The 18,689-nt window shown below is 43.9% G+C and overlaps 1 protein-coding gene across 1 annotated transcript in view; it reads left to right on the top strand.

The window, feature by feature from the left end:
• SETD1A (SET domain containing 1A, histone lysine methyltransferase) overlaps positions 1-18,689 on the top strand; it is a 66,228-nt gene that overhangs the window by 38,401 nt on the left and 9,138 nt on the right. Inside the window, exons 11-16 of the mRNA XM_070944520.1 lie at positions 1,798-1,870; positions 4,086-4,358; positions 7,192-8,634; positions 10,275-10,444; positions 11,736-11,846; positions 12,549-12,668. Coding sequence (XP_070800621.1) covers positions 1,798-1,870; positions 4,086-4,358; positions 7,192-8,634; positions 10,275-10,444; positions 11,736-11,846; positions 12,549-12,668 — 2,190 coding nt within the window. The remainder of the gene's footprint in view (positions 1-1,797; positions 1,871-4,085; positions 4,359-7,191; positions 8,635-10,274; positions 10,445-11,735; positions 11,847-12,548; positions 12,669-18,689) is intronic.

The following is an 18,689-nucleotide window of genomic DNA, read 5'->3' as shown; positions in this document are numbered from 1 at the left end:
ACGAGGCTGGCTCCAGGGGATTATAACTGCTTCTCTGAGTGAGGGTGCCTTTCCCGCCGCCTTGAAAGAGGCGGTGGTGAGGCCCCTCCTCAAGAAGCCTTCCCTGGACCCGGCTGAATTAGTTAACTACCGTCCGGTCTCCAACCTTCGTTTTGTGGCGAAGGTTGTTGAGAGTGTGGTGGCACGACAACTGCCCAGGCACCTGGATGAAGCTGTCTATCTAGACCCGTACCAGTCGGGCTTCAGGCAGGGGCACATCACAGAAACGGCATTGGTCGCGTTGGTGGATGATCTCTGGAGGGCCTGGGACAGGGGTTGCTCCTCTGTCCTAGTCCTATTAGATCTCTCAGCGGCTTTTGATACCATCGACCATGGTATCATGCTGCAGTGGTTGAAGGGGTTAGGAGTAGGGGGCACCGTTTTGCAGTGGTTCTCTTCCTTCCTCTCCGGCCGCTCGCAGTTTGTGTTGGCAGGGGGGCAGAGGTCGACCTTGAGGCATCTCGCATGGGGAGTGCCACAAGGGTCGGTCCTCTCGCCTCTTCTGTTCAACATTTATGTGAAGCCGCTGGGTGAGATCATCCGTGGTTTTGGGGTGAAGTGTCACCTGTACGCTGATGATACTCAGCTGTACATCTCCACCCCAGACCACCCCAACGATGCCCTTGATGTGATGTCTCACTGCCTGGAGGCCGTACGGGCCTGGATGGGGAGGAACAGGCTCAGACTCAACCCATCCAAGACTGAGTGGCTGTGGCTTCCGGCGCCCCGCTATAGTCAGCAGGTGCCATCGCTGACTATTGGGGGTGAATCCTTGCCCCCCACAGAGAGGGCTCGCAATCTGGGTGTCCTCCTGGATGCGCGGCTGTCTTTAGAAGAGCATATGACGGCCGTGGCCAGGGGGGCCTTTTATCAGGTTCGCCTGATCCGCCAGTTGCAGCCCTTTCTGGACCGGGACGCCTTGCGCACGGTCACTCACGCCCTTGTCACCTCCCGGCTGGACTATTGTAATGCTCTCTACATGGGGCTCCCCTTGAAGAGCACTCGGAGGCTCCAACTGGTCCAGAATGCGGCCGTGCGGGTGGTTATGGGCGCAACCCGCTGTGCCCGCGTGACACCCCTCCTGCGCGAGCTGCACTGGCTCCCAGTGGTCTTCCGGGTGCGATTCAAGGTGTTGGTTACCACCTTTAAAGCGCTCCATGGCATAGGACCCGGGTACCTCCGAGACCGTCTTCTGCCACCAATAGCCTCCCACCGACCAGTCCGTTCCCACAGAGAGGGTCTCCTCAGGGTGCCATCAGCCAAGTTATGTCGGCTGGCGACACCCAGGGGGAGGGCCTTCTCTGTGGGAGCCCCAGCCCTGTGGAATGAACTGCCCCCGGAAATACGCAAGATCTCCGACCTCCGGGTGTTCCGCTGTGCATTGAAGACCTTGTTGTTCCGCCAGGCAGGGCTGTCAATATAATAATTTTAAATTGGGGTATTTTAATTTTTAGAGTTTTAAATCAGCCAAATCTATTTAATTATTTTAATTTTTAATTATTGTTGTGTCTTGTGTTTTTAAACCTGAGTCCTTCGGGAGAAGGGCGGTATAGAAATAAAATTATTATTATTATTATTATTATTATTATTATTATTATTATTATTATTATTATTATTATTATTATTATTATTATTATTATTATTATTATTATTGCTCTGTGATTGGGAATTCTACCCAGACTTTGCTATGGATGCATTTTGGGGGATGAGTGGGTAGTGGGCTTGTCCTTGAGGAACTTTATGTCACTGTCTTCCTAGGAGGAAGAGGAAGAGCGGCGCAAAGATGAACAAGGTGCCAAAGGACGCAGCAGAAAGAGGGAACAGTCTGAAGGTATTTTTACGTTAATTGATGAGACCTCATTAGCTGACATACATGGTGACATGCCATTATCTACATCATGCTAATCGTCATAACAGTTTGTTGATTCCTGTGGAGGTTAAAGTTGGGTTTAAATTGAAACTGTTTATCTTGTTTTGTTTTGGATTTTATTTTGTTTATTGTATGCTGTCTGGAGAGCTGCATTGGTTAGCCAGGTAAATTCTTTAAACAAATAATTTCAAATTCTTAGAAATGTGTTTAATACAGCTTTTAATGAATTCGTTTCTTCCAAATGTGCACTCATCACCTCCACCACTCCAAGATTATCTTTCCCATTCATATTATTTTCAGAGCATTTCTCTGTCATAGGTCAGCTGAACATCAGCATTTGGCAGTGTTTCTAATGTAAATATATCCATGTGCTACTCACTGATTAAACCCCCAAACTAAACTCGGTGTAAAGTATTCAGTTTGGGCCTTATCTATTTCCCTATAAGTGTATAAAAGAAAATACTTTGCAGGTATTTTTCAGTTCAAAAGGAAGGACAAAGAATTATCGTATTTTTTTGGAGTATAAGACGCACCGGAGTATAAGACACACCTTAGTTTTTGGGGAGGAAAATGGGGGGGGGGGGAATCTGCCTACCAGGTATTCATCTGGCTAGCGTCCTTAGCCTGGTCAGCTTCAGCACATTAGTTTGTTTGCTGGTTTTGAGGTTGGGGCTGGTTTGGGGCTAAAAAACAGCTTCTAAAGCAGGGGTCACCAACCTTTCGGACCTCAGGGACCACTAAATTCGTTATTTTAAATCCCATGGACCACTAATATGATCTGCCTAATGACTGGCTGGGTGGGCGTAGCTAGGTGGTCATGTGACTGGGTGGGCGTGGTCAACTCGGCGTCATGTGGAGGGGCGCCTTGCCAGCCTCTACTCACCCCTCCCCGCCACTCCTTGCCTCCCTGCCCGGGCTCCTTAGGGCCCCAACAGGAAGCAGTTGTTGGAGCTAAGCAGCCACCACGAGAAAGAGTTGGCAAAACAGCTCAGTTCAAATTGGATCTGACCAAGAAGGAAGCTCAGTAGAAGCACCTCACTGAGGACTAGGAGCATAGGCTTTCCAAGCAGAGGGAAGACCTGCGGGAGTGCAAGGCCAGGTACAGGCGCCTGGAGGCTCAGCGGGCTGAGATGGTCAGCCAGTTCCAGGCCATGATGCAGTCCCATTGGAACAAGGTCCTCTGGCTCTTTGCCACCAGTGGCACTTCCCTCCAGCCTTTGCCCAAAGCCCTGCACCAAGAGGCCGAAGCAGACCCCAGGTTGGAATTTCTGTCCCCCTCTGACGCACACAAAAAGACCCCAAAGGGGGAGACTCTCTGCAGCAACACAAACGTTCATTGCACGTATCTGTCCCAGGGGCCGTAGTTTGAGGACCCCTGATTTAGTGCAATATAAAAAATGCAAATACTTTTTCTGCGGACCACCAAAATTTTCTCACGGACCACCTGTGGTCCACGGACCACAAGTTGGTGACCACTGTTCTAAAGCACAGCTGATCGTCGGAGGAAGCAGCAATTAGAAAAGCAGGCAAAGTGCAGAAGATCGCTTCGCTTGCAAGCGCCGCATTGGGGCTAAAAAACAGCTTCAAAAGCACAGCTGATTGTCGGAGGGAGCTCCAGTGACCTAAGCAGGCGAAGCGCAGAAGGGGTAAGAGAAGGCAGCAGCTGTTCTGGGTAGCCATTTTGGGCACCGCACGTTGCATTTTCAGCCTCCAAACGCATCGCGTTTTCGTGTGGCGATCGGCAACGATGTGCTTTGGCGATCCCTGCAGCCTTGAAGGGCTCTCAAACGGAGTGTTTGGAGGCTGAAAACGCGACACACGGAGCCCAAAAACACAAGCCATTGTCGGTGGCAATCTCTGCAGCCAGGAAGAGGCCAAAGGGTGGGGGCCGGCGGATGGTCGGGGCTACATTCGGAGTATAAGACACACCCAAATTTTCAGCCTCTTTTAGGAGGGAAAAAAGTGTGTTTTATACTCTGAAAAATACAGTAGGTAAGTGTCTAAAATCTGGCCTTCCTGTTTCTTCAGTTTTCTCAGATTGAAATGTATTGTTCTCATTTGAAACAACAACAGTAATAATAATGGAATCCTGAGAAAGCTAAATTCTGGACCCGTCATCATGCAACATGTGGAAAAACCTTGGAATTGTTTTATTTATTCTTTATCCTTGGCACAGATTGTGATAGTGATGGTTCATCCAAGTATTCACCTTATGAGGAGTCTGATGAGGACAGTGACAGCACTTCTGATTCCGAAAGCAGCTCTTCTTCCTCATCTTCCTTGTCATCATCGTCATCATCTGATGAGGAGGTTGAGAGCATGGATGAAATAGATGATTCTGCCACAAATATCCATCCATCTGAGTCATTGGGACTCACGGAAGAGAGAATATGGCCAGGAACAGACATTGAGATGGACAAGAAGAAGTCAGAAGCAGCTCTGCTTCAAGGTGAGATGCTAAGCTCTGGATTTCCCTAGGAAAAACCTATTGGTCCTTCCAGAATGAAGGTTGAGAAATGGGGAGGACAGCAGCTGCATTTTACCACAATTCCTGTGCTTTGAAGCTAGGAGTAATTTGCCCTGTTTGCAGCCACTAATTCAAAAACAACCTCAGGGCTTTGTACACATGTATGCTGTCCCTAGATGACTTAATTCTGTATTACGGTTTTTGGTGCCACTTTTCTGCCGATAATGCTCAGTTTCTATCTATCTGTACCAGACATTTCCAAATGTTTTTCTGATACTGCCTCAGAACTAATATGTCCAAGGTTAACCCATTTTAACTTTGTTCCCCTGGCCTCTTTGTATGAGCTTTCAGTGTCCATTGACAATGACATAATCTACTTTATTGATCAAAGATAAAGCCTTAATGTTCTCTTTGACGTCTGTCTTTCCATCTTCAGTTTGTCACCAAATCATGTGGCCTCTTTTTTTTTACACTCCTACAGAAGTTCTCCTGTCTCTCTTCCACATCACCACCACTATTGCACCTGAAGCCCTCACAGCCTAAGGTTCTTTTGACAGGCCTTAATAGAAGCTGGCCACGTGGAATGATAGATTACAAATCAGACTAATTAATAATAAATTATCATGAGTAGGAATAGGGAGAAGGGCTCATTTTACTTGGACATGATGATGATGATGATGATGATGATGATTATTATTTATTCAATTTATATACCGCCCTTCTCTTAGTGGACTCAGGGCGGTGCACAGCCAGAACTAAAATACATAACAATACAAAATTTAAAATTAATTAAAAGAATTATATACTTTGGCCCGAATTAAAACAATGCGAATTAAAACCCATTAACAGATTAAAACTAAACAATTAATAACCATTAAAAACTAAAAAAGGGGGCGGGTTTTCACGCCAGCCCTGCTTGCTGGAAAAGAAGAGTTTTCAGGGCACGGCGAAAGACCCGGAGATCCGATATCCTTCTTATCTCCGGGGGCAAATCGTTCCAGAGGGCGGGAGCTGCCACAGAGAAGGCCCTCCCCCTGGGGGTCGCCAGCCGACATTGCCTGGCCAACGGCACCCTGAGGAGTCCCTCTCTGTGGGAGCGTACTGGTCGGTGGGAGGCTATGATGATATTAAGAGAAATGCAAAACATTCCAAATGAAATGTGGAATGTTTCATAGAGGTAGTCCTCGACTTACAGCAGTCTGTTCAGTGAACAAAGTTACAATGGCACTGAAAAAAGTGGCTTAAGACTGTTTTTCACACTTACATCCGTTATAGCATCCCCATGGTCATGTGATCAAAATTTGGATGCTTGGCAACTGACTCGTATTTATGATATTTGCAGTGTCCCAATGTCATGTGATCACCTTTTTGGGCCTTCTGACAAGCAAACTCAATGGGGAAGCCAGATTCACTTAACAACTGTGTTATTAATTTAAGAACTGCAGTGATTCACTTAACAACTGTGGCAAGAAGGTCATAAAATGAGGCAAAACTCATTTATTTTATTTATTAATTTATTTTATTTTATTTATATGTCGCCCTATCTCTGTAGGACTCAGGGCGGCTCACAACAATAAAATATCAGAATAAAAGTGTGTTAAAATACATGTTAACCCCCCCCAGTCCAGGCTGAACAACCATGTCTTTAAGTTGCGGCGGAAGGTGCGGAGGTCAGGGGCCAACCGGAGCCCCAGAGGAAGTTGGTTCCAGAGGGTGGGACATTTAACAAATGTCTTGTTTAGCAACATAAATTTTGGGCTCAGTTGTGGTCATAAATTGAGGACTATTTGAAACACCATATGGTCATGCTCAGAATGGCTAATTTTTGTGTGCAAAGTAGCTGCTTTGACTGTGAAACAAGTTACTTTAACCATGAGGGTAAAGGTTTATTCTCTTAGCTTGTGGGTTGGTTTCCAAACATTTTGTTACCAGGCTAGGTAATATCTTCAGCAGAGTTTAAGGGATGTCAGTGTCCCTTATTTCCTTATTTTAACCATGTTAGAAGTGTTTGACCTCAAAACAGCTCTGAGTTGCTGGAATGTTTTACACACCCATCATGGTATTGATATGATTTTGCATTAAAGCCTTCCCCAAGAGAAACTATGATTGCTTTGATTGTCAAAACGGATTATAGTAGGTCATTGCAATCTAAAAATCATATTTAAGGGGGTGGGGAAATCTTGGTCATTTGGATTATCTTGGATAATTTGGAACTGGTCATTGTGCCTTGAGTGAGAACTCTGGGTTTCTTTGTTCAAGGATCTGTTTGTTTGTTTCCTTGACTGCCTGTGGTATTCTGCAACACTAATGGAATGTGGGAATGACCTTGGGGAAAGGGGGGGAAGAGTTGTTGCCTAGGAAACAATCAGACGAGAGGGAGGAGCCCCCAGTGGCTTAATGGTCAGAGAAGAAACTTAGAAAAGACCCGCTCTAATAAATCAAGCAGTTAAAAGTGGCATCAGGAAGTTTTCTATGTTCAGACTTGCAAAATTCTCTTAATGTAGCCTTTCAATAAGGTAGACTTAGCTCATCTAGTTGTGTTGTCTGTCTACTTTACCCTGGAGGGTTGACAGACACCAATTCAAAAACATCAAGACTCTTCCTGTCCTGCTTCTTTAATGCTCAGCTACAAATGTTAGCAATCTAATTTTAAAATCTCCATTTAAATAAATAGACCAAATCAAGAATCCATAGATATAGACTTTTTTTCTTTTTGTCCCTTCATTGGTGAAAATAAGAAAGCTTTTTATATCTTTATACCTAGCCCTGAAATAACTCCTTAAATAGCTAACATAAAATTTATTCCCTCATACAGGCCATGTTGTTGAGGAGAAGCCTCCTCCTCAGAATGATACTTTGCTAGTCCCAGCAATAGAGGAGAAAGGTGTCTGGACAGCCCCAGAAGAACGAACACAACAAGAACGACCTTCGCCCATTCCACTTCTGCCACCACCCAAGAAACGCCGGAAAACAGTGTCCTTCTCAGCTCCTGGTGAGGATGAAGGGACCTTGGACAAACCACTGGAATCGGCACCTTTCGGTCTCCTAGCCCCATCGCCCCCACCTCCTCCTGTCCCCACAGAGAAAGCACAATCTCCATTAGTTCCTGTGGAACCCATGCTACCACCCCAAGTGTCCTTAACCTCAGATGCCCCAGTTCCAGTTACCTGCCCCTTGCCTCCCACAACCTCCCTGGTAAAGCTAGTGGTTCCGCCCAGCCGCAGGCGGGAGCCGCCAAAAGCCAGTCAAAAGACAATCGGCAATCTGCCAGCAGACCATGCTTCTCTTGTGAAATGTTGGTCAGAGGATATGCCAACTGGTCGGTTCCGAAACCGTTCTCGCTCCCGAAGCTCAGTACATTTGAGGGTACCACAACCCCCAGAGGAAGACAGACTGCACATGCGTGAGCAGATGGGGGCGTCCTCATTACTGGAGCTGGCCAATCAGCCTGACCTGGCTGTATTGGCAGATGTGGCTCTCAAGATGCCCGCCGTTGCCGGTAGAGAAGATTTGGAGGAGATTTCGGATGAATCTCAGGAGCCAAAGCGTCTGCTTCTGCTGCCCGTGTTATCCCTTGAAGTCAGCAGCATCTTCATGGAGCATAACTATGCCATGGCAGTGCGTGCAGCACCAGTAACTGTCTCCCAGAAACAAGATGAGGCAATGCTGCTTGGTTCTGCTGACCTGCTGCAGATGGACGTATATAATGAGCACATTGGTGAGGTTCTGGAGGCTCCTGAGGAGATCGTGGCAGATGCCAGTGAAGTCAGAACTGAATCTGAAGTGGGCGATCTTGTTGCACTGGCTTCTCCACCTCCCCAACCTCTCAAAAAGCCTAAGGCACCTGCTGTCCCAGACCAGCAGCAGCCACAGACGAAACCTCCACATGGCCTAGAGGAGGAGGCTGTAAAAGATCCAGGAGCATTACCTTTTGGCCCAGAGAGTCTGTTCCCTTCTGAGAGTGAGGAGGAGGAGGAGGAAGAGGATGACGAGAGCCTTGACAGCAGTGATGAAGGGGAGATTCGTAGGAGATCTCTGCGCTCTCATTCACATAAGCACACCCCTATCCAACCCCCACTACCGCCCCCAGTCTTTGAGACACGCAGTGAATTTGAACAGATGACAATCTTGTATGACATCTGGAATTCAGGACTAGATTTGGAAGACATGAAATACTTGAGGCTGATGTACGAGCGCTTGCTGCATGAGGACAATAGCACAGACTGGCTGAATGACACCCATTGGGTCCAGCACACCAATATCCTTCCTGAAATATGTGTTAGATTTGTGGGTAGGCTGTGGGTCTCCTGAACTTGTATTGAAAGGATAGCAAACCTGCGGCTTTTCAGGTGCCTCTGTGTTACAGTGTTCAGTGTTCTTCAGCACAGGCCAGGCTGGGAATTGTAGTTCAGCATCTGAACAGCTTCTCTGTCCCACTTTAGCACTCTTTTATCATACCACCAGCAGAGATTTCTGGGTATTATATTTTGTTGAGTTCTTCTGGGATTCCTCTGTTGCACATTCTAGTCCTGTTCCCTCCTTTCCTTCAAAGATCTGCACTTCTCTAAGTAGAAGGAATGGCTGTTAACCAAGATGGAATCTGTAGTGTCAATACATCTAGGGCTTTCCATCCTCCCTACCATATTACCTATTTTATTTAAAGGAGGTAGGAAAAGAGTTAATTTCAGAATCCCATTATTAGACTTCATTGGGCAAACTTCATGGAATTCTATCAAACGTGAAGTATATAGCATAAAGAATTTTATTTTCCAAAACAACAATCTTTGGTGTACAAGACTATATTTTAAGTGCAATGATACTATCTCTCCTCCAGAGCTGTTATTTAGTCTCCTCTCAAAGGTGCATTTTCAAAAGGCAACGGCTGTTTTTTCTTTGAGGAGGAAGAAGACGTTTCGTTTCTTATCCAAGAAGCTTCATCAGTTTTGCAGGATGGTGGGGGCAATGGAAGGAATCCCTCCTTCTATCTCCCCCACCATCCTGCCAAAACCGATGAAGCTTCTGGGATGAGAAGTGAAACTTCTTCCTCAAAGGAAAAAAAACAACAGTCCAGTTGCCTTTGAAAAAGCACCCTTGAGACAACTTATGACCTGAATGACTGAGAATCTCCACATACATTCAGTCTCCTATTTTATTTTATTTTTACCAAATTGCAGTTGGTGATTGGATTGTGCTTCATGGCAAATATTGAAACTGAGATTACTTCTTACTACTGTGATAGATTCCAAAGTTTTGGGCCAGCTAGTTAAAACAAATTGCAAAAGATACATGTTGCCCTTATTTAGCAGCCGTCTAAATTAGTGACTGTTTTCTATTATGACTGTGATGAAAAAGTAACTTTATGACTAATCCTTGCATTTAAGACCTTCACAGGTTTGTAAAGCAAAGGATCAGCTGAAGTAATATCACAAGCACAGTCACCGTTTCACTTTGACCGCTTCACTTAACCAAATGGTCAGTCCCAATTGTGGTTGTTAAATGGAGTCTTGCCTGTATTTTAAAAAAACTGTCTTAAAAATCAAAGATTGCAAGATTTCAGTTTTGTATATTCGATTTTAATGCTGCCTAATTAGATTTAAAAACAGTAAGATGCACAGTGGGGAGGTGGTTTTCTTTTTCTGATTATTTACATATAAAGATATACATTCTCCTCCCTTCCTCTTGGTCCAAGGCCTTTAAAGGAGAGTCGTATGAGCAGGAAGTATTTGTGGCAATACTTCCTGCTCATATTTGTCTTCCAATAGATGAAAATATATGTAGCTCAGGGTTGAACTGTGGAGTTTTTGGTGCTCTCTGAGGTTGTTTGTAGACATTTCACTACCTAGCTAGCTAACGTCATCAGCGCTATATGATACTTCTCCTTGACTCCCCTGCCTCCACTCACAAACATTGCAAATCCCAAACGGAAGAGGAAATCATCTGACCTGCGGGAACATCAAACAGGTTGTGCCCGTAGTGAGGGCTACTACCACATCAGTAAGAAGGAGAAGGACAAATACCTTGACATGTGCCCAGTCACAGTGCAGCAGTTGGACACCGCTGATACCCAGGTTTGGCCCCTGTTCTTGTGATGTGTTCATCTGTTTAGCATGTTCTATACAGCACACTCCAGAATAACTGATGGAACCATCGAAACACAATGAGCATGAGTAGACCCTCACACATTATAAAGACTAGGACTGACTATAAACCACAATGAAAAATTCTGCACCACAATAATTCTTAAACCTTGTGTGAGAGAAACGCTCATAATCATGTTCAGCTTCGTGGTTTAACCAGATTTTTCTTAATCTGTGTGAAATTTTCTACTGCTACATTTTGTAATCATATTGACAAGTGAGGTTTTAAGATTAAGATGCTGAAGGTCCACCACCAGCAACCTGGGAATGTTTCTCAGCAATTCTTCAATATTCTTAGGTTTCACAAGACATTGCTTAAAATTGTTAGTCATTTTCCTTTATTAATAAAGATTGGAACTGTTTTTAAAAGTGAAAATCCAATAGCAGAAAGCAGAAGAATGGGAAAACAATGCAGAAGTGCAGTTTATGTGAAGTGGAAATGTTGAGTGTGCTCTCATTTTATGTCCTATCATTGCTCCAACCAATTAACCTGGTAACTCTAGAAAGAACAACCTTTGTTAAAGTTATTTTACGTAATGGTACATGCATATGTTAGCCATACCATGATTTAGAAGTAGTTATTGTTCATTTTTATTATATTTAGGTTTATTTATTTATAGATTTTAAAGTATTTAGATTTATTTATTTATTTATTTATTTATTTATTTATTTATTTATAGGCTTATAAGTAATTTTATAGGCGTATAAGTTATCAATGTATATGAGTTAAGTCTTACTGTGTTATGGAAAAGAATATTCAAATTGCAAAATTTAAGAAGTATTATATGTAGCTAGCTCCTAAGGCACTATCAGCATGGAAGACTATATGAAAAGCTTTAACTGTTGGCAGTATAATATGCAAATTGATAGTTACTTTGTATGTTTATTTTGTATCTTGTGCAATAAATAGTATATGTGAGAAAGTCATTTTTGCTGCCGTAGAGCAGTATTTCTCAACCTTGACAAGTTTAACCGATGTGGACTTCAGCTCCCAGAATTCCCCATATACTGGTAGATGCTCTGGGGAATTCTGGGAGTTAAAGTTCACACCACTTAAAGTTGCCAAGATTAAGAAACACTGTCAGAGAGAAACACTGTCCACCTTAAGGCATTGTCATCTTGCCAAGGATGGCTACATCCATAATTCAAATAATGAGATTTTTTCTTCCTGACTGCTTCCTTTACATTCATTATTACTAACAAGCTTGTTGTGCCTTCCCAGGGCACCAACCGCATCTTGTCAGAACGACGATCTGAGCAAAGGCGTCTGCTGAGTGCCATTGGCACCTCTGCCATCCTCGATAGTGACCTTCTGAAACTTAACCAGCTGAAGGTACCAAAGCGATTTTATTAAGCAAAATGGAAGAGAAGATGTCAGCTAGCGTTGGGAGCATTGTGGATGGAAAAAATTGGGACAGTAAACTTTGGTCTAATGATATTGTCTGATGATGTTTTCCATTGAGGCCTAGGATATATTAAAGCATTTTTTAAATTTAAACACCTGACACAGATGAACAGTGATAGTACTGTAAATTAAATAACTCCCTTTCCCCTTTTCATTTATTTTAGGTATTTTATAATTGGCCAAAATTGAAGACGCATTTCCTTTTTTGTGCAACTTCCCTTCAGAATTTTGAGGACTGATCATCCTGTGTTTTTAAAAAACGATAAAACCATAATAAAATCCTATGGAGATTCTCAGTTGTCCAGGTTATGGTTGTCCCAAAGGTGCTTTTTTTCAAGAGGCAACTGGACTTTCTGGTTTTTCTTTGAAGACGTTTCACTTCTCCTCCAAGAAGCTTCTTCAGCTCTGAAAACCGAGCTGAAGAAGTTTCTTGGAGGAGAAGCGAAACGTCTTCAAAGAAAAACCAGAAAGTCCAGTTGCCTCTTGGAAAAAAAGCACCTTTGAGACATAATAAAATCCAGTTTACATGCTGTTTTTTTTTGTGTACACAAGGCAGTTTCTCTCAGGCAGCAGAATAAAGAATGTACACTCCATTCCTGGGGTTTCCCTCTTCCTTATATTTCCCTGCAGTTCCGGAAAAAGAAACTCCGGTTTGGACGGAGTCGAATTCACGAGTGGGGCCTGTTTGCAATGGAGCCAATCGCTGCCGATGAAATGGTCATTGAATATGTGGGGCAGAACATCCGCCAGGTAAGCAAGCAAAACCAGGCTGAGCTCTGTAAAGTAATACTACTACTTTTTTTTAATACCTTCATCAGTCCTGCCAGATGTCGGATGCAACAATATGATGGAGGTTTTTAATAACAAGTAATTTACCTTAAAACCAAAACTATTACTGTAATTTAATGTGTGCTTTTTTTAATACATTGATTTTATTTAATTTTGAAGAAAAGACAGTTATAATGCTTGGAACATTAACATCTGAACAACTGTAATTAATATTGATAGAATAACTCTATTCTTTTTATTTTGTTCTCTTTTATTTGCATTTAATATTCTAAAGCCCCTATGTAAGAGAATATTAAGAATCTATTATACAAATATCACTGAATTAAAATAACACAGCGTACTAAAACCTAGAAGATGGAACACTAGCTGATTAATATGGTTATATTTAATAATATATGCTAGTCCTATATCAACATTCTATTGGCATACTTTTAGTTTTTACAAATGTCACTCATTTATGCTGTTTTCTGGTTTTAATAGCACTGTTGTACTTTTGGTTATTCTTCATCATATTTTCTGATTAGCAGGTGATAGCCATTTCTAAAAGTTTTGCAAATAAACGCTTTTTCTTTTTTGGTCCAGTTGGGTAGTAGAGAACTGGTAATGATATGCAGAGCAGAGTTTTTCATGATTTAATCCTCATATTTTTCAAGTTCCTACTTTTGTTAATGTTTCTTTTCTGTTTCTTGCTTGAATTTTAGATGTGCTTAGCTTATTTAAAAGTTTAGGGCATCTTAATTAAGTTTTTACTATGAAAAATCAGATTGTTAACATTCAGCAATTTGCTGCTGAATGTTGGTGCTTATGGGTTTGTGGGCTGATTCAGGTTCCCCCATCCATGGAGTAGTCCAAATCGTGCTTCCAGCCTCAATCCATAGCTTTTATTTTCTTCACGCTTCAAGTGAGATGCTAAACTCCATAAACTTAAGGAAGTCCACAGTCTTTTCCTATATATGAGCCCTTTAAAAAATAAAATATAAAGTTTGAATGGTTTCCAAGGCAGCTAAAGTTACAGACTCTTTTTCTCTGATGCTTCTGATTGTAATATTCTCCAAGAGATAAGGAGAATCCAAGACCTCAGTGCCTTCCGCCGTGCCCTTAAAACTCACTTTTTCCAGCAAGCTGGGCTGGCTTAGGAAGAATTTTTTTAAAATTTTTAAATGTTTAATTGGTTTGTGGTTTTTTAAATTTTGGGCCAAATTTATATAGATTTTAATTGTTTTAATATTTGTGTTTCATGTTTTTAATTCTGGCTGTTCACCGCCCTGAGTCCTCAGGGAGAAGGGCGGTATATAAATTGAAAATAAATAAATAAATAAATAAATAAATAAATAAATAAATAAATAAATAAATAAATAAATAAATAAATAAATAAATAATATATCAAGAGAACTATCGGGCTCCTATTTGGAAGCTGACTTCTTCCCTTGCCTGTCTCCTACTTTGTCATTAAATTACCTATTGTTTTTTTATAAATGGTGAAAATGTGCAGCAGCTAGAGTAGATGAAACAGGAGAATATAGTGAAATTGAGGGGAACTTGACCTGAGTTTGTTCACGTAAGGCTTTTAGTGTTGGTCTGTTCGAGAGGTACATGCAGCTAATTGGCACTAGAGGGTGCTATGAAGGCTGCATGGAACAGCCCTACTTTTTCAATGCTGAGAGCTTGTTTGGACCCTGGATTGAATAAATGCCAGCTGATTTTGCATCCACCTGAATAAAAGCATGGAAAGTGCTAGTTGGAAGACTGCACAGTTGCACTTTGCACAGTCTGATGACTGCACCCCTCCCTTCTCTTTCCCCAAGAGAGGAGGTTTCACTTCTATTCTTTTTTTTTTTGAATTTTTAATTTTTTAATATAATAATTCCAACTTCAATTAAACAGTGTGTCATCTGGGTACAAATATCTTTGTAAAATATTTACAACAATATTCATTACATTAGCATTAATTCTATAATATGAAAATGATAATATCAAACATAATAGTCATAATATTTGCTTCTCTCTCTTAACATATCTTTATTTCACAAATCTTTTTCTTTTGTTTCCCTGTTTCTAACTTCCTTGTTTATTATCTAACCATTGGTAAAATAAGTCCCTTATCATATAATATTCAGTTTGTTCTTTCTCCTTAATTGCAAGCGTTAATCTATTCATTTCTGCACATTCTAATATTTTCCTGATCACATTCTCATCTGTGTGGATTTCTTCACTTTTCCAATTTTGTGCAAATACAATTCTAGCTGCAGTTAATATGTGAATAATTAGATATGTGTTCCCCTTACTATATTCTGGTAAAATCCCCAACAAGAATATTTCTGGCTTTAAATCAATATGCTGCTTTATCATTTTTTCCAGCCACGTGTGTATTTTTGTCCAATATTTTTTTGCTTTTGAGCGTGTCTACCACATATGATAATATGATCCAGGTATCTGGTGGCACTTTAATATCTTGTCTAATTCTGTTAGTTCATTATAAAAACCATATAGTTTAACAACTTTCTCATATCTAGAATGTATCTGCACTTGTGAGTACCATGCCACATCAATCCCTTGATCGCTCAATTCTTGTTTAGGTTTGAGTTCCCCCTTTTCATTCAAAATATCTTTGTACCTAACAATATTTTCCATATTAATAACATTTGGGTGAATCAGTGTTTCCATTGTTGAAAGTCAAACTGGTATCGTCAAGTAATATTGTTCTCTAATTTTCTCCCACACTAACAATAATGCATTCCTAATATAATGTCTTTGAAAGTAACCATGTATTTTATTTTTCCCATACCACAAGAAAGCATGCCAGCCCAATTGCAAATCGTGCCCCTCCAAGGTCAATAGTCTTGTATGCCTCAATACAATCCATTCTATCACCCTTATAAGTACCGCAGCCTGATAATACAATTCCCAATTCAGTAGCCCAAATCCTCCTCTATTTCTTGAATCCTGCAGCATTTTTAAGCTTATTCTTGCTTTTTTCCCTTGCCAGATATATCTTAATATTATTTTATTGAGTTCCTCAAAGTATTTTTTTTCCAATTTTATCAGACTTGTTTAAAATAGATATAGTAATCTCAGTAATATATTCATTTTTATTGTAGCTATTCTTCCTATTAGTGATAATTGCAGTGTCGAGATCCCATCGACACTACAAGATTAGTGGCGACCATGGATCCTGACGTTCTATATGATGTGATACCTGAATCAGCGGCAAGGGGGGTGGTTTGGGAGATGGAATATGCTGTCCGCACTGGTGATGGGGGTGTTAGCATAAGGATAGGCGGACGGTCACGCCGCGGCCAGGTGGAGGATTCCTATGCCGCCCTTCCGTTCTTTACGCTTCAAACAGCCAGGTCGCGCATGGGCAGAAGCCAGGATGACCCGGAAGGGTGGGCGATCAGCGGTAATTGAAGGTGCAGTTATTTAAACGGCGTTGGGAGGCAGCCGCTCCCAGCGCCGACTTTGTGTATCCCAGCATCAAGTGTCAGGCTTGCTGCTGCCGCTGCTGGGTCTTGTTTGAAGTAAAAGCCGTTTCGTTATCCAAGACCTGTGTGTGGCGTTTTTCTTACTCACCGGACCAGACATGCAGTTGAAGCCGTGACAGAAAGTCGGCGTTTTTCCCCTTCGCTGGTCTGACTTGCCGGTGCGTGTTTGCTATGGCAGAAGGCACGACGGCCGGTTCACTGGCGACCGAGGAAACTATGGAGGATACCGTGGGAGAGGCGGTACCGGGCGTCCAGGCGGCGGAGGAGGCGGTGCCGCCGCCAGTGTGCCCCAAGGAGAGACCATCGCAGCAGAGGGAGGGCGCTCCCCTCGATGACAAGGACTGTGGTTCTTCCAGCGGACTGAAACCCGAATTGAGTGAGTGGTGGCAGAGCTCCACTCTTGCTGGCTCAAAACAGCTGTCGCCTCAGCTGGGAGAGATCTCCTTCCAAGGGTGGCAGGAGAGAAGATGGATTGATGATGAAGAATGCGAGTGGAGTTACTCCACGGGTTTGGGAGCCTCCACCCTGGATATACTGCGAGAAAAGTTTGGAGAAGCTAGTTTCCGGGATGCTCCTTCTTGGCAGCTGTGGGTGCCAAGCCAGGATACTTGGCAAGGTCAAGGGGACACTCGAAGTAGCACGGGGACTCGCTTCCATTTGGCGAGCCCGAAGCTCCAGATTGACAAGGGGTTAGCTAGGGACGGGAGGAGAGACCCCTCCCCAACCTCTGGCCCTATACCTTCCTCAGGGGGGGGAGGTTCCTCGTGGGTCGGGCCAGGGCCAGGTTGCCTCGAGGCAGCGTGGGTCCCAGCAGCCAAGCCAGATGGGTGCACATGTCCATACCAATCAACAAAGGGGGGGGGTGGAGTCCCTCAGAACCCGCGGCCGGTGGGCCCGGTCCCGGTATGGGTGCCTGGTGTTGGCCAATACCAACAACAGGTGTGGGGTCCTCCCCCCATACAGGCTACCTTTGATGGGAGTGCGGACAGGGTATCTCTGTTCCTGAGTCAGATACTCAGTTATATGGACCTATATGGTCGGTTGTACCCATCGCAGTGGGCAATGGTGGTCGCTATCACTACTGTCCTAACGGGGGAAGCAGCGGACTGGGTAGCTGACTTACATAGCGACCATGCAAAGGAGTTAGCAAATGTGGGTCTGTTTCTGGAGGCATTGCATTGCCGATTTGAAGTTCAGTCAAGAACACAGTTACTAGAAAGTGAACTGGTAGCCCTAAAACAGGGGGGTCGCCCTGCTAGACAGTACGTCAAAGAATTCCGTACCGTGGCTGGTCGCCTACGCACGTGGCCTAAACGTCTGTTAGTGCATCAATTCCGGCTGGGGTTGGACAGAGAACTACGTCAGGCGTGTGTTTACCGAGGGCTACCGCCTAGATTATCGGAATGGTTCAGTGCAGCAGTGGACCTAGATGTGGGGTTGCGGGAGTTCCGTACCCGGGGAGTACCTAGTATTCCTTTCCCTCCTCGGCGGAATATTGAGAAACCACCGATCCTTCAGGGGTTGGCCTCCTCCCCGCCTCGTTCCTATGGGGAGGGGTTCGATCTGATGTTTCCGATGTAATCAACTGGGCCACCGAGCAGCCGACTGCCCCATGCCTCCTCTTTCGGCTGCCACTGCACGAGGTCCATCGTCAACTGGGAGAGGTTGTGAGCGAGCCCGTTCGTCATCCGAGTGGTCCAGAACAGCCACATCTACTGCATCAAGGGGTACTCGAGGGACACAGGCAGAGGTGGATACTCCTCTTGGACACGGAAATGCTCCGGTGGTATCGGACAGCAGCGAGGATGAGGCACCGGCCAACCCGATGGTAAGTGACCCGGTGCACCCTTTTCTTATCCCGGTTACCCTGAGACACCTTAAGACAGCAAAAGCACTCCAGCAGGATGCCCTAATAGATTCAGGGTGTACCCGGTGTCTCATCCGGGAGGCTGTTGCTGTGGAGTTAGGGTTGCAGACAGCGAGACTACAGGCCCCTATTCGTTTCGAACAGATGGATGGCTCACTTTTAGGTGGAAAGCCCGCAACGAGGGTGACTGAAGTGGTACGGTTGGAAGTGGGAGAACATTGGGAAAGGATTCGCTTCATAGTTGTTGAGAACATGGTCGAACCCATCATATTGGGGTTGGTGTGGTTGGACAAATGGAGGCCCAATATCTGGTGGGAAGGAGGTTTTCGGAGGCTGCGGTTGAGTGTAGGTCCGGAGCCAGAACCGGAGCACCGGGGGCGGGCTAAGGGGGAACGTTTGGCCGCCTCGCCGCAGACGAGTTACCCTGATGTGTATAAAGACTTAGCGGCTGTTTTTAACGAAGAGGTATGCGAGGTACTGCCCCCTCATAGGACGACCGATTGTGCTATAGAATTGCTGCCAGGTGTCCGGTTACCAAAACCACGCATGTATGCCATGACCAAACCAGAACTGGAAGAGCTTAGATGTTATATTGACAAGAACCTGGCTAGGGGTTTCATCCAGCCCAGCAGA

Source organism: Pituophis catenifer, unplaced genomic scaffold, assembly GCF_029215685.1.
Source record: "Pituophis catenifer annectens isolate HBS135680 unplaced genomic scaffold, rPitCat1.0.hap2 SCAF_5, whole genome shotgun sequence".
NCBI classification, from domain to species: Eukaryota; Metazoa; Chordata; class Lepidosauria; order Squamata; family Colubridae; genus Pituophis; species Pituophis catenifer.
Note: the sequence above shows the minus strand (reverse complement) of the source record. Positions and strands in the feature narration are given on the sequence as shown.